Genomic DNA, 25517 nt, shown 5'->3' with positions numbered 1-25517 from the left:
TGTCTTGTGTCAATGGTTGTAATAGCATTGGAATGTTTTATTGGCACACTTTGGTCCCCTTAGTACAAACTGAGCAGCAAATAAACACTCCAGCCTTTCTATTGTTGCTGACCGTATTAATCTTTTAGTTACCACCCGTGTTCCCATTTTGGGATGTTCCATGTCACAAAGCTCAAATCATCTTAGACTGGTTGCTTGAATGTGACAATATGTTTTCTACAATCAATTGGCCCTCTCAATTCAATAGCTCACGTTTAGGATGTTGGAAAATGGCAGATCCTCTTGGGTGTACAGCTGACAGACTGACGCTTTTTTAGTTAATATGGACCAACATCTCAACTGGATATTTCCAGTTTTAATACAGTCCTCCTGTCTTCATGCAAATGATTTCAGTAACAACTTCTCCTCACTTCTATCCCCCAGCAGACCCTCAAGAAGAGCACAAAGACCTTTTTTATATCATAGCCTCAGGGTCAGAGCCCCCAAATGCTAAATCAAGTCCCACTCTAACAGTGCAATTACAACCCATCGTGTGTCCCATAAAAATAATTCCCTACTGCCATTCAAGTGATACATGGGACGATGTGATATGTCCCCCCAGACCTCATGTATTAGCACGGCTGGTTCACTCTGCCTCTGATATCGGATAAGCTCTTACACCGTCCAGTCTGAGTTACTGCAGTAACAGGAAGCACAAACATAACTGATACCAGAACAGCAACTAAAGGTACGCATATTGTGGCGACCTGTGATTTAAAGAGTGCCGGTTGGCTGAAGATAAGGTATCAGCGCTTAAGGGTCAAGGACGACTGGCTGGGAGCTCAAAGGATGATGGAGCTCCCCTCTTTGCTTCCTGTCTTACTTTTATTTCCTTCTTTTCCAGAGTTAAACCGAGAGACCTAAGAGGTCACAAGAAACCTTGTGTTTACAGCCGCAAGCCTCCATTTTAAAACAAAGCCCTATGGAAGAGCATTTGCATGCTATTACATGTACTCTGCTTCCAAGTTTTGGCCTCATTTATTTTGCCCATTTGTCACACTGACTCACTATGACTGAGGTTAACTGCTTTTCATGTTCCATGTCCATGTCATGGCTACATTAGGCTCCATTATGGCTCTTGGGTGCCCTGTCTGAGCCCCAGTAAGGGCAGCAACTGTTCTCCCATTACGCCTCATTATTGCTCCCATGGCTGCCGTCACTGAGCAGTTCTAGACCTCTGTGGGTTATGATGTATGTTTGACATATGCTCTTACAGATTAAAGGACATGGAGATACTACAGGTTGTTCTGCACTTTGGGTCTGTGGATGTGTTAAATACATGTCAAAAGTGTATATATAGTTATCATTTTCTCACCGTTATCTCATTCCAAAGCTCGGTGGTTTTATTTCTTCAGTGAACCACAAATAACGTATTTTTGAAGACTATATACCAACCTTTTTAGTTTGTGTTGACCCATTGTATTTTGTAATTGTCAGCTAATAGGAGCTGATTGAGGGTGTACTCGCACTAGGCACGGTTGTCTTGAACCATGCCCAGATGTGATTGCAGATGAGACATGCTCAGGCGTGCGTTGCATTCACACTACAAGCGTACTGCACCAAAGCCCAACCAAGCTGGCAGGTAGCTCTCTGCAACTCACTGGTTCACCCACTGAAGCCAAGCAGGGCTGTGCCCGGTCAGTACCTGGATGGGAAACCACATGGGAAAGATAGGTTTCTGCTGGAAGTGGTGTTAGTGAGACCAGCAGGGGGGGCGCTTAACCTGCAGTCTGTGTGGGTCCTATTGCCCCAGTAGAGTGAAGGGGACTCTATAATGCTCATTAAGCACTGTCTTTCAGACGAGACCATAAACCGAGGTCCTGACTCTCTTTGGTCAGTAAAAATCCCAGGATGTCTTTCGAAAAGAGTATGGGTTTTACCCCGGCAACCTGGCTGAATTTGCCCACTAGCCTCTGCCCATCATGACCTCCTAACAATCCTCGCATCATAATTGGCTTCATCACTCTGTCTCTTCTCTACCAATCAGCAGGTGTGTGATGTGCGATCTGGTGCAATATGTCTGCCGTCGTGTCATCCAGGTGGATGAAGAGATTTCCCTCCAAAAATGTGTAAAGCCCTTTGAGTGTCTAGAAAAGTGCTATATAAATGTAAGGAGTTATAATTAATATAATTACAAATATTTTTGGCACACCTCTTACAACTGGGCCATGGCTGGCCAACTGAACTGTGCCTGGGCCTTATTCATAGCACTCGCATTTGTCAAATGAGCTAGGCAATGGGGATTAAACCTGTCTGAGCACGGTTCGGATAGCCTAGTGTGAGTACGCCCTGGCTTTCTTGAGCGTCTGTTCTTATCTTATGCTGAAACCCCATTTTGAACATATGATGAACAATACTTTACATCAGTGAAATCCCAAAATGTATTTTTACAAACATTATTTAAAATTGTCCAAAGAAGGATGAATGTCATTCCAGTTTAGCATGTTTAGTTTAGTTTTTAGGTTATTTGAAATTTTAAGTCGTGGAAATGATTGTTTATTTCTGATTTATGGACTAGGGATACCACAGTACTTATAACATTAGAACCATTTGGTACTATTTTTTTAACTGAACAAATGAAACCTTGACCCTAAAACTGTGATAGAACCGAACCGTGAGCAATCTATACCTCTGCACGCCTACAATAGACCACAGAGTAATGCGGCAGGCCAAAGAATACTTAAGTTATTCCCTTTAAACCATGATGAAAACGAAGAATCAAACAGTCTTTGCTTCCAAACTGTAATTCATCAGATTATTGAAACTCTTAACAGATTATTAAAAGTGAATCCAGATGAACACACACGTCCTGCGGTGAGTTGAAGTGGACTAATTGGAGAAGTCAAAAGAGAAAAGACTGTCATTTTTACTGTCCAGTTATGACATTTACATTGAACATTAAAGACAAAGAAAAGAAAAGTTTTTTTTTTTTTATTAAATAAAATATATATTGAAAACAAAGAAAAAAAATTTGTTTTGTGTCACAATCTAAAATAAATATGTTGAATGACATTTCAAACTTACAGCTTTTATTATTGTAAAGTAATGTAATATAATGTAATGTAAAATCTCTGTTTTTATTAACTTTTAAATACACTTGCTGATGGGCAATAAAAAGATGGGCAAATGCTAAAGTACATTAGACTTGCACACATCCTATGTTCATAACACAACCCTTCTTTCTTTGGAAGTGAAAGCAGCTAGTTAGCTAAGCAGCTAAAAAGTTACTCACGAAAAAAATGCTCTCTCTCATTTGAATTATTTTTAATCATATAGAAAGTTATTTAAACCTTATAAGTGATTTAGTAATAATTTAGGACTTCTGTTGGTAGTTAATGGGATCTTTTGCTTATCAGTGTGTGTGTGTTTGTATTGAAGCCAGTGATGCTTTCTGTGTGTGTAGGAGTGCTCGGGCTCAATGTTGATGCTGTGCTGTATGTGTGGGCTGGGGCTGGACATATTGGCCGAGGCAATAGATTGTGTAGTCGAAGCTCTTGTATTGGGTGTAGATTGATGTTTGAGGTGATTTGTTGTTGGGCTCTCGAAACATTTTGTACTAAAGTTCATGTCTCCTAATACAGAGTAGCTACTCTCATACACTCCTTCACACACAACTTCTCCCACAATCTGTCTTAAATATATACTTTGAAAGGTGAAATAGACTGTATGCTGTTTTGTGGGTCTATAATACAGAGTATGATAATGAGCACTGACAGAAGTTGTTCTCTGAATGAATAGCAGTGAATGTGTTGTGTTGAATTTACATTACAATGCTTTGGTTAAACAACATCTTTTCAGTAAGAAAGCGGTTATTTCAGTCATCTTTATAAAGTGATTAATGATTTAATATTTAACATTTGTCCATTATGCTCAATTTACTTTAGAAATGGGTATATGAGAGATGTGTCCTTTACGTGTGTGTGTGCGTGTTTGAGAGGAAGAAGCATCAAGGAGTATGTTTGCGGGGCAGTCTCTCTGCTCTGGCCTCATGCCCTGGCAATTATCTCAATGATTTCCTCCTCTTTTCAATTCTCTCCATTTCCACACGGCCGTCCCCTCCATTAAAGGAGCAATTTACCAGAGTGCTGTGACACAGGAGCCAGGAGTAAGAGAGAGAGCGTGAGAGAGTGTTGGGTATGTTTGGGAAGGTGAGGATGAGATTGGAAGCGGGTGTTGAAGGAGGGACATTATGTGGGGAAAAGGAATATTTGTCTCACTACACTGTTCACATTCGGAAATTAAAGATGTTTTTGAAGGCAGGTTGTGAAAAAGTAAATCTATTATAATATATAGAATTTATAGTTTGATGCTGTAATGATGGACTCTCAAAAACAATAACAGTTCATATTTAATACATATTACTATGTGTAACAGATAAAACAATAATAACACTTGGTAAAAACTTTGTTACTCATACAAAGTTCACCTTTTAGTTTTAATCTCTCTGAAAAACCTGGGTTGACTAGTTCTTGTTGAAAAACAAATCCTCGGACAAATAAGCAGTGTATAAAAGGCACATTATATATGATTGTTTTATTAAAATGTTAAACCACGCTAGAACAGTTGTATATGTTTACTGACTTTTGTTCTTACATTGTGACAAATGTTTAAAGATGCTGTATGTAAGTTTTTTGACTCTTCTAAAGCATCAACATACCCTTATATGTTTGCAAATATTTAGTAAACATGCTGAGTAAACAATCTTGTTTATCTCAAAAACGTTGCTAAAGTCAGATATTGTGCATTGAAAATGTGCGATACGTGCTGGAATGTCTGTTTTTGTTTTTTTTCATTTAACCCACACAATGCTAGTTTATTCATATATTTCAGCACCCCGGGTTACCTTTGTGGAAATGCGCTATTTTATTCATTTAGTTAGGAAGGCTCTCAAGATGTGTATCCGCAACCGAAATGTGACCTTCGGTGGAGAGTAAAGGGGGTCACACACCAGATACGCCACACAGCGACATGCATTTTAGAATTCTAAACATAAATTTATATCAGTGTCACATCGGCGCCGCAAGTCGGCAGCTGTCCCTAGCGCCCAGCCAAGACTTAGGACACTGTTCATATTTCTGCTGTGCCACAGAGCACCATCTGAATAGTTTCATTTTAAATAGCATGCGAATGTGCGATATTTTCAACTGTCATGTGTGCGCTGTGTCGTGTCGCATCCAGTGTGGCGCTCAAAATGAGACGCAGATTCAAAGTTCCACATGAGGTGGTTATTAATTAGCAAATTTTATAAATATTACTAATGTAAACATTAGATGAGGAGGTTACATTATAACCCTGTGTCCTACCAACACGCTACGTGATGAGATTTGCAGTGATGAGCAATTGGACTGTGTGCACCAGACCCAATAAGACAGAAAATTAAATACAGCCATTCAGAAGGACAGAATAGAACACTTACTGCACTCCAATGAAATGGTAAGGTAAATGGTAGTCTGCTGCTGCTGCTTTTAGTAGTATGGCAATAAATGTTATGGTAAATGGCATTCAAACTCACATTATTAGCATTTAACACTGAATAAAGCACATGAGCTATTCCTGAGGTGATCATTGTCATGTTTCTAAAACATATATTTCAGGTGTTGGTTAGAACAAAAACTCGCATGCCATTGCTTTTTAGTTAGAAAACTGTTTAAATCAGCCTTTAGGCACACTTTCAGGCACACTGCTGTTGGTGTCGTTAATCTGGCAACCTGCACTTGCATGTGTTTTGAACCAGGTGTGCAGTACCTAGTTCAACCACTGGGTGTCAAACTTAATTACTGCACCTTTAAATCCAGAGAAATAAGCAATTTGGTGACATGGACTATGTCCTGTGTCACCATGCTAATTACATAATCATACCTTGATTTCTAGTGTGGCTTTATAAAATTTTTTTTTTTTTTTTTAAATACAGGAAAAATACCAAAGAAGCTGTAATATGTTGTGCGTTTTATTAGACTGTGTTTTATTAGAGCCTTAAAAATGTATATAGTATGATGAAACTGCTGATTCGTCCTCACGTGATCCCGACCAGAAGTGCCAGAAGAAATCAACTGGCATAATAAAACTCATCTGCTTTCATATTAAGTTTGAATCCTTTAGCTCATACATGTACCTGATTTTTCCTGTAGAATGTAACAAAGGCAACAACTGCCATTATTCCACACTTAGTCAGGGCACTATGATAATATGCCTTGTTTGTTGTGAATATGCACCCTCTAGTGGTGAAAATGACATAATGTGCCTTTAATAACACTATTGAAAAATCAGCAATGTCAAATGGTATCTACACAAATAGAACAACAAAACTAAATGCAATCAAAGTTACTTTAATTAGTAATTGTACTGGATTCTGTGGAGCGAGACAACAATTCCCTGATTGATTCCACATTTACACTGATATACACCAATCACATTTACATTTACATTTACATTTAGTCATTTAGCAGACGCTTTTATCCAAAGCGACTTACAAATGAGGACAAGGAAGCAATTTACACAACTAAGAGCAACAATGAATAAGTACTAAAGGCAAGTTTCAGGTCTGTAAAGTCTAAGAAGGGAAGTGTTAGTAGTTTTTTTTTTTTTTTTTTTTTTTTTTTTTTTTTTCTTTTTCTTTTTTTTTTTTTTTTTTTTTGTACAATTAGTGTGATATTCAAAGAGGCAATTGCAGCTTAGGAAGTGAAGTGGAGACTAAATAGTTGAGTTTTTAGTCGTTTCTTGAAAATAGCGAGTGACTCTGCTGTTCTGATGCAGTTAGGGAGTTCATTCCACCAACTGGGCAGATTGAGCGTGAGCGTTCGCGAAAGTGATTTTTTCCCTCTTTGGGATGGAACCACGAGGCGACGTTCATTCACAGAACGCAAGTTTCTGGAGGGCACATAGATCTGCAGAAGTGAGTGCAGATAAGAAGGTGCTAGGCCAGAAGTCATTTTGTAGGCAAACATCAGAGTTTTGAATTTGATGCGAGCAGCAACTGGCAGCCAGTGCAAACGGACTAGCAGCGGAGTGACATGTGCTCGTTTAGGTTCATTGAAGACAACTCGTGCTGCTGCATTCTGGAGCAGCTGAAGAGGCTTGATAGAGTTAGCTGGAAGCCCAGCTAGTAGAGAGTTGCAGTAATCCAGTTTGTGCTACTTGTGCTCACTTGTGCTACTTTTGACATTATCACATCCTATATAAAAAAGTGTCTACCTGTTGTCTAATAATGCATCATAGCAATAGTTGTGTCACACATAGATGTTTGGATCAGAGGTGATGTAGTTCAAAGTGTTTTTCTACAACTTGCCACTTCATAACCTTTTATAATATTCACAGTGGGGGAAAAATTACCTAACTTTTAATGTAATTTCCACTATTTGTCTATTTTGCTATTTATTTCAGAGCCCTCTTGCAGAATCGTATGAGGACAACTTCAGAAAGGCAATGGAGAGGGCGGAGCATGAGGTGGATAGGCGGAGAGCTGTACAGAGTCTCGGCCAATAAGTTATCTCGCACTCAAACCACCTGCACGCCTACAAGTAGACCTGGTAATTATTTTCCAAAGATCATTGCCTAATCAATTAGCAAAATTCTAACCACTGAAAAGATTAGAAATATATATATATATATATTGCACACTTATTTTTTTTGAATATGTGCCCCTGAGAAGTGTTTTCATGGGTTTTCAATGGTCAGTAAATATATCAGTTGTCTCTAAGTACCTGGTCCAGATTATCAACACATCCGGCGATGGAATGGAGGAGGGGGCTACAGGTCGCTTTCTAAAATAATAAAGCTGTCATCTGTCACTGGCTACAGGTTGAGACACAGAGAGAACGAGAGAGATTGTGAATAGCCTAGATTAAACCTTGAAGCCCTAGTCGGATGTGGAATTAAAGATCAACTCCTGCTCTGCGATGGGAATTCCACACAAACGCACATACACATGTCTATTTATGATCTCCTCAACAAATTGTAGTCTCACCGCACAGGATTGGTACAGTTAATACACACAGACTCCATCACTTTTTCACATAGACTTCCCAATTGCATCCCACATAGCCAGCGAGTCATTTCTCACATGCGCTCAGATCTTGGATTCCTTGCACTATGCCCTCACCGCTCTGTCACTCAGTGCTACAAAGAGTACAGTGTTTATTCCTACTTCTCTCTCAGATTGCCATTTGGCTGCGGCTGACGGTCCCTGACATATAAATAAACACCGTGATATCTTGTCTTAGTTGTACTTGCTGGCCTCCGTCATTACCAATGAACGTGATGACCTTTAATTACACACTGTTAGTCTGGCTTGTTATAAATAAATATGCTGGTGCGCTAGGATGAGGCAAGAGGAACAAACAAGCACAGGCTATAGCTGACTTCAAGGTGTTAATTATGCAGTACATTCACAATTACATTGAGAAAAAGTCTGTTGAACAGCACTTTGGAAATATTTGGAAAATAATTGAAATTTCACAGAGAGGCTAATAAGACCTCAACTGTACTGTAAATATTATAAAATTGTGATGAAATTAGTCCATGAATCTTGGGAAACATTATGATAACTTTGTGGACAAAAGTCTTACACCTCTATAAATTATTATATAGTTTTAATTTATAATAGCGAGTTCTCCTTTTATAATTTTCTCTCACTTTTCATTCTATAGGAGAGTGGTATAATCCATATGTTTCCTCTTCTGGTCATCAAGGAAGAACATCAGCCACACAATATGTGGCCAGGTTAGTATTGTAAGAGATCATTTATTCCCCAGGACAGCAATATATATATAATATCGCCTTAAGGTAGGAGTTATAAACTGAGAAATTTAAATCAACCTAATGTAAGAGGCAAGAGGTAATTGTAGAATAAAGTCATCATGTACAGCGAGTATGGAAAGTATTCAGACCCCCTTAAATTTTACATTCTTTGTTATATTGCAGCCATTTTCTACAATCATTTAAGTTAATTTTCCCCCTCATTAATGTACACAGACAGAATGTTTGCAGATTTATTAAAAAAGAAAAACTGAATTATCACATGGTCCTAAGTATTCAGACCCTTTGGTGTGACACTTGTGTATTTAACTCTGGGTTTGTCGATTTCTTCCGATCATCCTTGAGATGGATCTACACCTTCATTTGAGTCCAGCTGTGTTTTATTATATTTCGGACTTGATTAGGAAAGTAAAACATCTTTCTATATAAGACCTTACAATTCATTATGCAAGTCAGAGCAAAGTAGAATCATGAGGTCAAAGGAACTGCCTGAAGAGCTCAGAGACAGAATTGTGGCATGACATAGATCTGGCCACGGTTACAAGAAAGTTCTGCTGCACTTAAGATTCCTATTAGCACATAGCCTCCATAATCTTTAAATAAAAGATGTTTGGGACGACTAGAACCCTTCCTAGAGCTGGTGTCTGAGCTATCAGGGAAAAGAGCCTTGGTGAGAGAGGTAAAGAAGAACCGACATATTACAATGGCTGAGCTCCAGAGATGCAGTTGGGAGATGGGAGAAAGTTATAGAAAGTCAACTATTACTGCAGCTCTCCACCAGTCAGGGCTCTATGGCAGAGTGGCCCGACACATGAAAGCTAGCATGGAGATTTCTAAAGAAACATCTGAAGAACTCCAAGATGGTGAGAAATAAGATTCTCTGGTCTGATGAGACCAAGATAAAACTTCTAAGTGGTATGTGTGGAGAAAACCAGGCACTGCTTATCACTTGTCCAATACAGTCCCATCAGTGAAGCATGGGGGTGGCAGCATCATGCTGTGGGGTGTTTTTCAGCTGCAGGGACAGGACGACTAGTTGCAATCGAGGGAGAGATAAATGCGGCAAAGTACAGGGATATCCTGAACGAAAACCTTCGCCAGAGTATTCAGGACCACAGACTGGGCTGAAGTTTTACCTTCCAACAAGACAATGACCCTAAGCACACAGCTAAAGTACCAAAGGAGTGGCTTTACAACAACACAACAGCCCTGACTTAAACCCAATGGAGCATCTCTGGAAAGACCTAAAAATTGCTATCCACCAAAGTTTACCATCCAACCTGACAGAACTAAAGAGGATCTGCAAGGAGGAACGGCGGAGGATCCCCAAAGCCAAGTGTGAAAAACTTGTTGCACCTTTCCCAAAAAGACTCATTGCTCTAGATCAAAAGTGTGCTTCTACTAAATACTGAGCAAAGGGTCTGAATACTTAGGACCATGTGATATATTATTTTAAATTTTTTAATAAATCTGCAAAACGACAATAATTCTGTGTTTTTCTGTCAGTATGGGGTGCTGTGTGTGCATTAATGAGGAAAAAATAAACATAAATGATTTTTACCAAATGGGTGCAGTATAACAAAGAGTAAAAGCTTTGGGGGAGTCTAAATACTTTCCTTACAGCTGTATATTTCATACTTCAAAAACTTTCACATTAGTCTAAAAAATGCATGTGTTGAAGCCAATTTATCAAAATGCCAAGTTGTACAATGTGCCACTTTATTACGTAAAATGTGGTTAAACTCTGACTCCACAGAAAAATGCAGGCTGTCAAATAAACTTGCAAAATTGAACATGAGTGGGCTTCCAGCTGTGTATTTTTGTACGGTAGGGCCTAATCTTAGATGCAAAGCGTTTAACATTTATTAATATGCACATCTTATAGCCAGAGAATGTTTATGTCCTAGTCTGCAATCCTTCACGCAAACTTAAACAATGTGTTTCGATGAAGGGGATCAAAACAAGATTGAAATTAGACTATTGCTTCTAAAATAGGATGCTTTTTTGATGTAAGAATCTTAAGTGGCCCTCAGAAAACAGTACAACACAAAATGGTAGTTCACAGCCCCTTTAGTGTGTGTGTGTGTGTGTGTGTGTGTGCGTGCGTGCGTGTGTGTGTGTGTGTATGTAACCATTGACTTTTTACATATTTATTTATTTTTATATTATTTTGTTGCATCAGTCGTGCTGTGCAGAGGAGTTTAGCAATAATACGACATGCCAAACAGAAGAAACAGAAGGCCAAGCAGTACTGCATGTATTACAACCGGTTTGGCAAGTGTAACCATGGCAACACCTGCCCCTACATCCACGACCCCGACAAAGTGGCTGTCTGCACCAGGTTCAGAGCATCTCCACACAGTCTCACATTAAACAAAATGTCTAACACTGTGTAATGTTGAATAAATAAAATTCTTGTTTGGTTGACAGGTTTCTCAGAGGCACATGTAAGAAGACAGATGGAACTTGTCCGTTTTCACATAAAGTTGCCAAAGAGAAGGTAAATCTGTACTTTTTTACGTACTTTCATCAAGAGTGTAAAAATTAATAGGTTTAAGCTCCATTTACACCTGGTGTGAAGATGTGTTTTCATCAATCCAGTCAACATTATATGACCTTGGTATAATCAGGAAAAAAAGTGTTATAGACAACAGCAGAGACGCATGAAATAGGCTACACATGACAAATTATACATACACACCAGTGCTGCTGAGCGGCCACAGTCATGACATCAATTTCCTACAGTTATTGTTTACTAACGAGGTTACAGCACCAAAAACTGGCCAGGTATATGTAATACAGCGATTTTGGCTATTTTCACAAATATATATGTAAATATATATATGCAAATTGTTTTGAAAATGTTTTTTTGTAAAGTGAAACTTTTTTAGAATGCAAGGGGGGAAATAACATGTAAACGTAGCCTTCATCTAAGCAGAATTGAATCCACACTCATCTGTCACAGTGTAGATCATAATCTGATAGACCTGGTTTCAATCATACCTCAAACATAAAATGTGCAGCTACAGTATTTTATCTTCATAGGGCGGTATTGACAGATGGATTTATGCATAAAGCCATCAGAATCTTAACATAAGTCATGACTGGCCATATGTGGTAGTATCAGGTTACTGTCAGGGCTTGCTGGCCGGTGGGGTGATAATTAAAGATACTATGTCAGGTTCTTAGCTTCCTCTCTCAGGTTATGATGGTGTGTCACAGTCTCAATATCTGTGAGGCAATCCCATAGATTCCCGAGTTACATACTTCGAGGTCTTTGCAGAGGCATTGCCGTCATGAAGACAGGTGGAGATGGGATCAGTATTGACGCAACATGTGACCCATCATATACTAGTCTAGATTCTCCCGAAGTGAACATTACGACCTCATTACTTACCTACCCCTCTCAGACAGACACATTCACGTGTGCATGGTCATTTTTTAGTCTTGAAGTCTGCTGTCTCACCCTGTTACCCCCTTAAGCTGATAACATTATAAAAATATTGCATGTGGAGGATTATTTTCAAATGGAATCTGATGATGTTTGGGCTATTGTCAGGCTATTGTTCATTTATGGGTTTAAATGGTATTTTAGATACCATATATATATATATATATATATATATATATATATATATATATATATATATATATATATATACAGTTGAAGTCAGAATGATTAGCCCCCTATTGATTTTTTTTTTCTTTTTTTAATATTTCCCAAATGATGTTTAACAGAGCAAGGACATTTTTACAGTATGTCTGATAATATTTTAACTTCTGGATAAAGTCTTATTTGTTTTATTTCAGCTAGTATAATAGCAGTTTTTAATTTTTTAAAAAACTATTTTGGGACAAAATTATTAGCCCCTTTAAGCTAATTTTTTTTCGATAGTCTACAGAACAAACCATCATTATACAATAACTTGCCTAAATACCCTAACATGCCCAATTCACCTTATTAACCTAGTTAAGCCTTTAAATGTCACTTTAAGCTGTACAGAAGTGTCTTGAAAAATATCAAGTAAAATATTATTTACTGTCATCATGACAAAGATCAAATAAATCAGTTATTAGAAATAGGTTTCTAAAACTATTATGCTTAGAAATGTGCTGAAACAATCTTCCCTTCATAAAACAGAAATTGGGGAAAAAAATAAACAGGGGTGTTAATAAGTCAGGGGGGCTAATAATTCTGACTTCAACTGTATATATATATATATATATATATGTATGTATGTATATATATATATATATGTGTCAGAAAAGGTGAAATTTAAAAATAATCGAATTATAACTAATTAAAACTTGATTTCCCTTTTTTTTTGCCAAAAAGCCTGATGGATTAATTGTTGTGCAATGAAATAAAGTGTTACTAACAGAAGAGGAAACACGCATGGACCGTGCTTTTATTCATTCATAGAAAGAACAGTCAGAAAGGCAAAACTGATTGATTTGTATTAAATATTAGCATCATTGACTCATAACAATGTACAGTGCCTATTACTGTCAGTATGTTTGTGTGCTCTTCATACAGTTTCTTTTCTAATTTGCAGTTAAGTGGAAGAAATAAATAAATAAATTGAAATGCAAATCAAAGTATAAATAGCAGAAGTGAACATAGATTTTCCCTACCAGCAAATATTAATTCAACAGCAAATATAAAAGCAGACACCAACCCGCTGTAACGCTGTAACCAATGACTAAATCTACAAAAGACCGACGAAAACATTGGTGAATTGTAGCTCTGACATGGACACAAGGGATATAAATTACTGAAAAACAGATTTGGGTATAGTATATTGATCTCTGTTTTGTTCTGTTGATTTTTAATGCTTTGTAATTTTGTAGGAAACAGTTTAGATCTTTTTAGGGTAAGAGTTGTGTCAGTTATTGCCGTCAGTCTATCACTCCCCGCTCCTTTAGCGCCCCGCTCTCACAGCGCTTGATCCACACTGGCATTTCTCCCCTTGGGTTTTAGATTTTGAAAAGAGAAAAAATTCCACCAACCTGTCCAAACTTTTAGGAAATCGAGTATCAGATTTGCCCAATCCATATGCACAGCGATTTGGCTTGTTTCCCTCGCTCGAAAGCTTGACAGAGTTCCTGCGCGTAGCTACATTTGCTAAGCCACGATTGGTGGGTGGCAGTTTTTGGGTGTGGCTTACCGAAGGATCAATTACAATAATAATAGCCTGCTCATATTAACCTTTATTTTACATCTACAGAATCGTGAGAAAATCGTGGTCTTGATTTTAAGCAAAAAAAAAAAAAACGTGATTCTCATTTTAGCCAGAATCGTGCAGCCTTACTCCACATGTAAAACACTTAATTAATATAATTTGAATAAATGGTTTGGAATTGGAAGTTTTATGAGATTATTTACATTTATTATGATTATTTTTTATTTAAATTAAGAATTTAGCAGGATTGCAAACATGTGTGACTTTTTGTTGATTTTGTGTTGGATTCAACAATTGCTAAATGGCAAAATACTTGGGGGTCTGCACAGAGACGTAATGCAATACAAGATTTATAATCACAGCAGGAGTGGCATATGAAGAGGTATAAATGACAGGTTCAGTAGGACCTGGTCAGAAACTTTCCCCACACTTTCTTGTCACAGCAAGACACCTGTTTGCCTTGTTTGTTGGCCACAGAAAAAAGCCCACCCTCATTCACTTTCTGTAAAATATAGTCTTTCTCTCCCCCCTCCTCTCTCCTTATTCCAACACTTGTTCAGACTTTTGCTTGTATTCTGTCCACGGCCCTGCTCTACCAATACCCCTCCACACACACACAGACACTCACACACCGAAACTCTGCACCTGTGACAGTCTTCGCCCTCTACCCCTCCAGTCCAGCGAGAGACCAGCTGTCCACTTGTCTTAAAGGAGCAGAGCCACCTCATCGCAGCAAAAGCCCACCTGCTCGCCCCAACCCCATAATACCCCCACAGCCTCGGGGCTCAATTTAACCCCGCACCCTGTGTGTCATCCATGTATATGCTATGAAGCATGGCTTGAGTTCACGCCTGCAATTGAAAACGATACAGTCCCCCTTCCAAATAACTGAGAAACAAGATCCCCAACCCCCCAAACCCCTTCACCCCAGTCATGGCTGGCGTCCATTTCCCCTCCCCTGCACATAAACACATCATGCAGGTGGTACGACGCCCCGCTTGGGTCAATATTTCTGTTGCAGTTAATTAAGCAGAAATGATATGACCCCCATGGAAATGAGATTCCACTTAAGAGGGCAGCGCAACGCCCCCCCTTCCACCTCCCACCCCGCTCATCGTGCGCCCAAACCTCACAGTCTATTTTAAGCCCAGAGAGCAACTCAAGTCACGTTCAGATTATTCATACATGCAGATTATATTCACCAGGAGTCAGTGCAAATCTGTGCCATTGACACATGCACATAATTACTGATTAGACAATGTGTGATAAATGTGTGTTGTGACAGGGACTTCAATAGATACGTGACATTATACTGGAGCCATATGTATAAAACTCACTTGCGTTTTCCATTACTTACACATGTTAGATGTAAGTGTACACATGTAAGTGGATTTAAGGCTCAGTCGTATTGTTTCCACAGTCAACCTTTTGATATTCAAACTTTAGTGATACAGTTGAAGTTTAATTACCCCCCCCCCCCCCCCATATTTTTTCCCAATTTATGTTTAACGGAAAAAAGTTTTTTTTTCAACACATTTCTAAACATAATAGTATTAACTACTAATTTGTAATAACTGACTTATCTTTTCCATGATAACAGTACGTACTATTTTACTAGATAGTTTTCAAAATACTAGTATTCAGCTCAAAGTGCCATTTAAAAGCTTAACTATGTTAATTTAGGGTAATTAGGCAAGTCATTGTATAACGATGGTTTGTTCTATAGACAATCAAAAACAAATATTGCTTAAGGGGGCTAAAAATATTGAGCTAAAAATGGTTTTAAGAAAATTTATTATTATTATTTATTCTAGCTAAAAAAAAAAGCAAATATTTGAAAAAGAAAAAATCCCAGTAGGGCTGATAATTTTAACTTCAACTATGTTTGTTTTAGTTTGCGTTTTTGTGTTGTTTGATTTTTTTTTTTTTGATTAATAAAGTAATTTATAATCTCTAAATGAATGTTTCCTTCTTTTCTTGTAGATGCCGGTGTGCTCATATTTTCTGAAAGGGATATGTAATAACAGCAGTTGTCCCTACAGCCATGTCTATGTGTCTCGTAAAGCTGAGGTGTGTGAAGACTTTGTGCGAGGCTACTGCCCTCAGGGAGATAAGGTAAGGCAGTTAGAGGATTTCCATTGCAAAACACGAGTTATTGATTATTCAAATATAGAGGATGATTGTTTTTTTTTAATTAATAAATGTATTAAATTACAAATTAATTAATTATATAATCTGTCTATCTATCCAAGTACTTATTGTGTTATTGTTCTCTAAAATGTAATAAACAAATAGAAAATAACTTGTAAATAGTTTTAATTGAATTAAGTTTCTTTACTGTAACTCTTGTTATTGGCTTGTTAATTTGGGGCCGATCACACCGAACGCACTTTTTGCGTCAAGAGGTGACTTTTTTGAATAATTTAAAACTTTTAACTGCCTGCTGTGCCTTGCGTTTTTGCTGCCGCACGCTGTTTGCTCGCAGTTGAAAAAATTACACTCTGAGCAGAAAAAGCGTGTTATGTCAGTCACGTCTTTTTCAATCTCTAATCAGATGAAAGCAGAGGTGGAGTTTCCATTGAGGTGACAGCAGTGTTTGTGTTGTCAAGGCGACTACAGACACTTTCAAAGATTGAGGAGAGACTGGTGGTCACTTATTCAAATTATCCAGAGTTTTATGACTTTAAAAATCTTAAAATTAGAATATTAATAAATATTACAATTATAACAACATCAACAGCAGCACTCGCGCACAATACGCAGCTGATTCAGTCGTTGTCTAGTGATGTAAAAAGTGCACAGCACTTCTCTTTTTTTTTGTCAACAAAAACTGCAGTGTGGTGCGCCTCGTATTTTTAGAATGTAAAATCGTGTTCAGTGTGATCGACCCTTAGATCTGTAGCAAGCACTTCCATCATTTTGCTTCTTTAATCTTTTTCAAAAAATGAAAAGTCTTGCATAACATGTATGTATTAAGCAACATTTTGGTCACACAAATGTTATCAGGCATATAAAAACAATGTTTTACAAAACTCAAATTAAACAAAAACTTTTTCAAGCACGTTAAAGCATAGAACAATCATCACAACCTAAGGTCTTTGCACAATAAAGTCCAAAATTTTCGTATGTGTTTATTTCCGTAGGTATTCATATTCGAAACATTCGTCACGTAAACAAACCTTGCACACTGAGTCCATTGTGTATTAATTAATCCATTCTAAAAAATGCTAAACATTTTGGAGTCGGAGAGTTCAGCTCATTATCACAGAGTTGCGCGAGGTCGAATTTATATTTTGACATGTGAAAAATGTTGGACGAAAATTTCAGATTCAGTGTGCAATAAACATTACAGTCAACTATATTTATCTGAAAAATAATGAGAGAAACAGCTATGAAAAATGTTTTCTCTGAGTTTACATTTTATAGTTACGTATGACTAAAATGTCATTTTTATTTTATTCTGTAAATTACTGTAAATGTTAACTTTTTCTAAATTTAAAGTGGCTATAAATCCCAGCTTAAAATAAATTATAAGGAATAAAAAGCTTTCTTTAAAAAAACCTATACATTTTTTATGCATTTTATCTAGTTTTACATTTTAAATTGCCATTAAAATACAGTAAATTGTTAATAATTGTTTGACTAGGTTTTGTTTTTCTTAAAAATCATGTTTTGGGGCCATAAGTTCCTTCAACTGAAAATAAATTCCTCTTATTTTTACACACTTGTGCACACTTGTGTTGTACCTAAATGGTACGGTAAATGGTGCTGATAAGGAGAAAAAGAATAACTGTTTGGCACATTGTATATTCAGGTCATCTCTGTCAACATATTGTATCTTCATCTACTTGCGTCCAAATAGTTGCTGTTCTCATTATTTCAATGTACATGTACTTTAACATTCATAACACTTGTCGGATTAAAGTGGCTTGCGGTCGATGACTGTTTTATAGGTCTTAATGAATGAATGCCGTTTATTGGTGATGAATTTTTGCAAGAGTTTTAAATAGAGCTCTTAAAACTTGACTGTGTTCCTGATGTTAATCTAAACCTTCATCAAACTGCTTATGACATATGCATTTGGTTTCCTCCATGTTTGTGAGTGAGTGACATATTGAGGGCAGTAACAAGAGAGGGCGACGCGACCCACATTTACTAAGTGTCCTCTTGTGCCCTTAATCCAGCAGGTTCTGACCCATCCATGACCTCTATCTTCACCCTAACACACACGCACTCACACACAGACACAGAGACTCCTGTTTTCCCATCACACCTGTCCCACACAGGAGTGTACAAACCAAGGCTTGCAAGACAGGTGCAGCCCCTGTTATATTGTAATATTTATTGTACCCTTTCTCATATTGTTTGTATAGGTGACATCATTTGACTTATATATGTTATTTGTTACATTTATTGTTAACAGTTTGCTCAGTAATATTTCTTAAAATAATATTTAACAATATGTTTCAGTTCAGTATTACTTAATAGGCTCATTAAAAATACAGCATTTATTAGTCTAGCTTTATTACATGCTAATCAAATTTTATGATCCATAAAGAAAATATATTTTAGTGTTTTTATGTCATTTCGAAATTATAAGAACTTAATTAATTTAAAATAAATCTTTGAACCACATTCATTCATTCATTTTTTTTGTCGGCTTAGTCCCTTTATTAATCCGGGGTCGCCACAGCAGAACGAACCGCCAACTTATCCAGCAAGTTTTTACGCAGGGGATGCCCTTCCAGCCACAAACCATCTCTGGGAAACATCCACACACACATTCACACACACACTCATACACTACGGACAATTTAGCCTACCCAATTCACCTGTACCGCATGTCTTTGGACTGTGGGGGAAACCGGAGCACCCGGAGTAAACCCACGGGAAGGCAGGGAGAACATGCAAACTCCACACAGAAACACCAACCTTCTTGCTGTGAGGTGACAGCACTACCTACTGCGCCTGTGAATCTGTCTGTTTAATGCTACACTTCAAAAAGACATAAGCTCTTTATATGATGTGCAGATTTAATTTAGGCTTTTATTCACTTTTATTGATCAGAGAACAATGTTTACAGCATTTGCCATTTTGAAGATACTTCCTGGGAAAGACATGACAGTGAGTGAATGGTAATTTTCATATTTCTCATAAGACTGGGACCCATGATCATTTTATATGAGCAGTTATTTTACTTTGAAATGTGTGTTCCATGTCAGAATGTCTATTTTTGTTTTGGACTGTGATCCCGGCCACTGTAAGTGCAGATTCGGCTCTTGAAAAAAAAATTTATTAAATAAAAAAAGCATGGTTACAGGTAACCCAATTTGGGATGTTTTGCTACTAAATATGGCATAAAAAATCATACTAAAAAAGTTGGAGAGAGATGAGGGAATATGATCTGTAAAGCTCGAGAAACCTGCAGTGCAGTTGTGCTATGTCTGTGCACTGAGCATTAGGCCATTTAACTAACTTCATACATAGGTTACTTTACACAATATCTTTAATTTTATTTTTAAAAAATGTAGTACACAAGCTATATTTGCACAATACAAAGTTTACAGTACAGAATAATATACCAGTGTGTTTCCAACCTATGAGGCAGTGGTGGGCTGCTGTTTGGAAATGGACCTCTGAACCTGAGACTGACACCTAACATGTCTTTGTTTGAAATAATCCTCATTTGTATTCTAAATGTTTCTTTTGGGTTTGAAATGATGGGAGATCATCACCAAATCTGTATGTTTCTGTCTTCTGTTGAACAAAAAAGAAGACATCTTAAAAAATGCTGAAAATGTGTAACCACTGACTTCATTCATTCATTCATTCATTCATTCATTCCATCAAAAGGTAATTACAAAATAAAATGAAATCTAATACAATATGATTCAATACAATTATCTGGCATGAGAAGATACAATGTCATATAGTTTAGTAGACATACGATAGACTAACTTTAGTTTCGCACTCGATTTGTAGAGGTTGTCATATTGAGATCATGTTTATCATGCACATCTCTGATATCAAACAGTTCAGAACGAAAGTCCAAGACGACTGCTGTATCTGCCCATCAAAAAATTACTGAGTGCATCTTTTTGACTAAAGTGTCATTTTTCTTTGGATTTTAAAGTACAAAGCTTTCAGCATAATTCATATTCGCCAGAACGAAAGTGATTTATTTTTTTACACTGACAGTTACTCCCTTTATTGTTTTTCTGCAGAAACTTCCATCGCCACCCCTATCAGTCCTCTGCTCTTTGGATTTGTCTCATTCTAATGAATTGTTTCTCCGCAGTGTTTTCTGCTTCTCCCGTCTTCTCTCTTTGTCTCTGTCTGTCTCCCGCTCAGTCCCCCCCCACTTCCATTTGTTCTTCTTCGCTTTCCCTTCATCGTAACAAATGCATTCTCTCGCTGTCAGGGCTCATTTAAATATTTGGGGTGAGAATGAGAATATATAAGAAGAGAGATATTAATATTTATTCTATTAGCCGAAGTGCTTAGGTCTGTAATTTTGCGCCGTCCCAAAAGCACTGTCTTAGATATGATGGATAGCACACCATAATTATGGACGTGAAAAAGTGCTGATGACAGCAGTACAGGCGAGAGGCCAGCAATGGATACGCCAGCGGAGCAAGGGTTAAAGCACACTCTCATCCTCGCTCTGTTCTTTTTCTCTTTCTGTCTGCCATTCCCTATGTTTTCCTGTCCCGTTTCTTCTTTTGTTTGCCCGGTCTCATCTATTCGCACCTCGTCCTGATCGCTTTCCCTCTGACTCTCATCCCTCTATCACTCTGTCACTATTCTCATTTCCCAGCTCTTTATCATAGCTCACACCACCATCCCTACGTTCCGTCTCTCTCTCTCACTTTCTTGCTCTCTGTCTCAGTAATGTAAAATGTGCTGACTCTTTCTGCTTTGTGGCCAGTAGAAAGCTCTTCTAATAGGCCCCAGAGACTTCCCAGCCTTTCTTAAATCAAGTGGAAAATTGTTAACTTGCACTGATATAAAGATGTTCCATCCACTTCTCTCTCTCTTTTTTTCTCCTCTCTCTCACGCACTTCTCTTTTCCCTCTATTTTGCTGCTTTTATGTAAATTAAAATGTATGAGAGAGCATGGTTGGGGAGGACTTGGGCTTTTGTGTTTTCTTTGCTGGAATCGCAGCAGTGAACATTAAAGTTAATGAGGCTTCTCTGTACTGCGTCCACCCCACCATCACTGGGATTTTCTGCTAATTAGATATGATTCCAAATAGCCAATCAACTTATAGGTTAGGTGAGATTTATATCACCCATGCTACTCCAATAGCTTTCAATCATTTGTAGAAATGTTGGTTGGAAATGACGGAATGTGGGTAAGTTCATTGCTATTGCGTAATACAGATGCGTCAATGAAACGGTTCATAATCAATATTGGCCAATTGTTTACATACAGCCAATGATGAGGGCAGGTTATAACTGTCATTTAGAAGTGGGAGGTAAAGTGCATTTCATTTGTGCTGTGTAAATATGTCTCTGGTGAGGATTTGCTTAATTAAATTAAATGATAATGGTGACACTAAATTTTCTTAAGGTGAAATTTCGCTAAAACTTTTGACACAATCTGGCATGCTTTAGCTTGTGGTGGATGAATGTGAGTTTGAATGGAGGTTTTTTTTTTTTCAATCTTAATCTAATCTTTAGAATTTAGTTAAGAATGACTTGATCATTTGAGAAATGCATTTTCTGTTTAGACAACTAGCTACTCTGAAGCAACTTGAAAATGAGAGAATACATTCATTCATTTTCTTTTTGGCTTAGTCCCTTTAATAATCCAGGGTTATCACAGCGGAATGAACCGCCAACTTATTCAGCATATGTTTTACTCAGCAGATGCCCTTCCAGCTGCAACCCATCACTGGGAAACACACATACACACTAATTCACACACATGCACTACGGACAATTTAGCTTACCCAATTCACCTATACTACATGGTTTTTGGACTTGTAGGGGAAAAAACGGAGCACCCAGTGGAAACACATGCAAACACGGGGAGAACATGTCAAACTCCACACAAAACTGCCAACTGACCCAACTCGGGCTTGAACCGGTGACCTTTTTGCTGTGAGGCAACTGTGCTACCCACTGTGCCACCATGCTTCCCAATGAGAGAATAAAGATTTTCAATTTATGTTTAAAGTTGTGTCATTATCATTATTTTAATAAAAGGTTTAAAAGGAAGAACTGCTAAACTTTTAGTATTGGTATTTTTAGATATCACTCTTAATAATTGGCTGTCGACTAAATTATTTAATATCAGTGCATAGTTGGTTAAGTTTAAACAATTAATTACTTAAATATTAAATAAAAAATTACTAAAAACTTTATTTATTTGTTTTTTTATGTACACTACATTTATACTAAATACCAACTGTATGTCTTAAGTTCACCTCAAGATTACAATTTTTGGTTAATTTATTCAACCTCGGGCTGTTTAAAGGTTCAAGAAACCGCTTCTGATTATTATAGTGGAGTTTTCTTATCCTATGAGAAGACCCTGCTTATTAATTATTCATGAGAGCACATGCTTTCCTGAAGGCAAGTTGTAACCCAATGACTGGGTGAGACCACCTCTGCACACGGCACAGGTCGGATGTTTTTGTTTTATGATCCACAGGGTTTTTTGCATGTTTTTCCCCACAATTCTGTTATGGTCGATACAGCAAAGCTGTTGGTTTGCAGCAAGCATTTTTGTCGGGAGAGCTGTACAAGAATTGGTAAATGGCGGACTTTGTTTTTTATCAGTTGAGTTCGTTACCATTCAGACACATTGCCTATGTCTGTGCTGCTGTGTTCACCTGTGTTTAATATCCTCCAGATTACCGGCAGGGCTAATGGTTGGAATAGACATGACAAGAGACCTGCTGCACTGCTATCCACTGTGTCTGCATTCAAACCCAATAATTAAAGAGGAGAGAAGTCCTCCTTATTTATAGTGTTTATATAAACACAATTGTCTTTATAATGATATAATAAATTGAGTTAATGTGTATTTGAAATTATGAATAACACATGTAGCAGGGCATTAAATTACTTACTGTTTATTTCTTGTAAACTATAAAATCATGCGTCTCCTCATGGTTTGCGTCTCATTTTGTGCTCTTTTTCCCCTGCTCTGCCAGCCATGCCCACTTCTCCCTCTCCATACCCATCTGCGAGCATTTTTTTTTTTTTTTTATTCTGAGGTAGACCTTGTCCGAAAGAGGAGGGTTTCATGGCCCTTTAAAATGTTGGTGACTTTTTTTTTTTCTTTGCTTGAGTAGAAGCTGTTTACCTAAAAGCATGGCCCTGATTTATTTGAATAAAAAACTAAAAAGCCAACAGTGCTTTGAGCATTACAAACTCTAGATCAGGGGTGCTCAATCCTGTTCCTGGAGATCTACCTTCCTGCAGATTTCAGTTGCTACCCAAATCAAACACACCTGCCTGTAATTATCAAGTGGTGTTCAGGTCCTAATTATTTGGTTCAGGTATGTTTGATATGGGTAGCAACTGAAATCTGCAGGAAGGTAGATCTCCAGGAACAGGATTGAGCACCCCTGCTCTAGATAATGAATTGTAAAGCCTAAACATACACATTTTCAAACACACATGAACTGTGAATGTTGACCAAATTATTCAGCAACTGCTTTAGTTTGGGAAGATCATTTTTGAGAAAATTCCTCTGACGGTGAGGAAAAGGAGAACACTGATGTAGTCTCAGAAAACTTTTTCTCATTTTGAATGCTATCTTTGTCAAATTTGAAATGTAAACTCATGAGATACTTGACTTTCAAAGTATATTTTTTTCAGGTTATTGCATTAATGTTTTTTTTTTCTGTGTTTGTATATGAAAAAACTAATTCTGAACTCACTAAAATTTTTCTTTAATTACTTCATAATGTATACATTTTCACATTTTTTAAGCATGAAACTTTATATGGACCATAGTAAAGCTCAACGTGTCTTCTTTCCAATGATACATAATTTATGTTTACAACTCACTGGGGTCAAGAACTGTTACTATTTAAATTTAGGTAGGTCTATATCCCCAAAATGAGTGATGGCTTACAGGTTAACTAAAATGATAATAAAAATGTTTTTCTTGCACAGGCTGATCATTTTACTTCAAAAGACCTCAATGTATGATAAGGGACGACAGGTATTATTTTTATTCTTTTCTCAAATTGCCGATACCCATTTGATTATATCAATTGACAGCTCTCAGCTAAAAATCTTCTTTAATGTAGGAAAAACAGTTTTTAACTCTGGATCACAATCAAGTTTTAATTTTTGGGTGAAGTATCTCTTTAATCCCATTAACTAAAGTTTGAGTTCTTCTGGCCAAGAACTCCTCCTACTTAGGTTTGTGGATTTTATGTGATGAAAGAGGCAGGTAAATCTGTCAGTGTATTCACAATAATAAACTGCCGCGCAACAAAGTGTCAGCTCTTTTAAAAGAGCGGCAGGCTCTAAAAAGGATTATACTGACAACAATGAGGTTATCAGAGAATTAATTACTTTAAAAAAAAATATCCTAAAGACCTGAAAAAGGTTTATTGTCATGAACCTTCAGAATTTGAAGGATAGTAAAAGACTGTAGTAACAGCTCAGTAACTAATAAACAGAACTTCTGAAAGAGTGATTAAAAACTGACTTCAGGTTCTAGCATTGCAGCCAACCAATAAGTCTGAAATTGGTGAATTTAACGTGCTCCGGCCATCTTAGTGGTCAATATACATCAAATGCTCTGTTGGCGGCTGAGAGTAGAGAGAAGATGCAGTCAATGTTGTTAAATTATAAATGCTCTAAAGATGCCAGTGTGATGGTTGGTACAGTACATTTCACTGCAAAAGCAACCCAGATCCAGCTTAGACCACACTGGAGAGGACATAGGGGCCCAATATTTATTTTATTTTATTATTTTTAAATTTGAATTTTTTTTTAACTTTATTTTCTATATTATATTTTGTTCTATTTTTTTTATTTTATTTTATATTTTAATACATTTTTCATTATTTATTTTTATTAATGTTATTAACTTTTATGATTATTTATTTATTTACTTTTACATTTTTTGTCAACAGTTTTTGTCAATAGTGGTGTTTCCTCAATTCAGATCATTGTAGATTATCTGCTTTAAAACAAAACAACAACAACATTTATGGACTATCATCTATTTGATTTTTGGGGTTACCTCTTATTCATATTTTGCTGTGATTGAAGGAGATGAGAACTGGTAACCTACAAAAAAATTAAATAATTAAATCGTGAGATTAAGAACAGTGTGCACAAAAAGGTTTCCCAGTGATGGGTTGCAGCTGGAAGGGCATCCGCTTCGTGAAACGCATGCTGGAAAAGTTGCCGGTTCATTTCGCTGTGGTGGCCCCAGATTAATAAAGGGACTAAGCCGAAAAGAAAATGGATGAATGAATCCACAAGGGATTGTTCTAAATCATGTGAGCTACTGTAGTATTACCGATGTAGTACTCTTAGATTATCCCACCTTACAAGGTTTGT

The 25517-nt window shown here is 37.2% G+C and overlaps 1 protein-coding gene across 1 annotated transcript in view; it reads left to right on the top strand.

Moving 5' to 3' along the window:
* Positions 1-25517, top strand: part of zc3h3 (zinc finger CCCH-type containing 3) — a 116836-nt gene that overhangs the window by 78900 nt on the left and 12419 nt on the right. Inside the window, exons 5-9 of the mRNA XM_684588.6 lie at positions 7420-7565; positions 8685-8757; positions 10976-11134; positions 11224-11293; positions 15960-16091. Of these exons, the coding sequence (XP_689680.3) occupies positions 7420-7565; positions 8685-8757; positions 10976-11134; positions 11224-11293; positions 15960-16091 (580 nt within the window). The remainder of the gene's footprint in view (positions 1-7419; positions 7566-8684; positions 8758-10975; positions 11135-11223; positions 11294-15959; positions 16092-25517) is intronic.

This window comes from Danio rerio, chromosome 6 (assembly GCF_049306965.1).
Source record: "Danio rerio strain Tuebingen ecotype United States chromosome 6, GRCz12tu, whole genome shotgun sequence".
Taxonomy (NCBI): Eukaryota; Metazoa; Chordata; class Actinopteri; order Cypriniformes; family Danionidae; genus Danio; species Danio rerio.
This window is presented reverse-complemented; position numbering and strand designations above follow the sequence as displayed.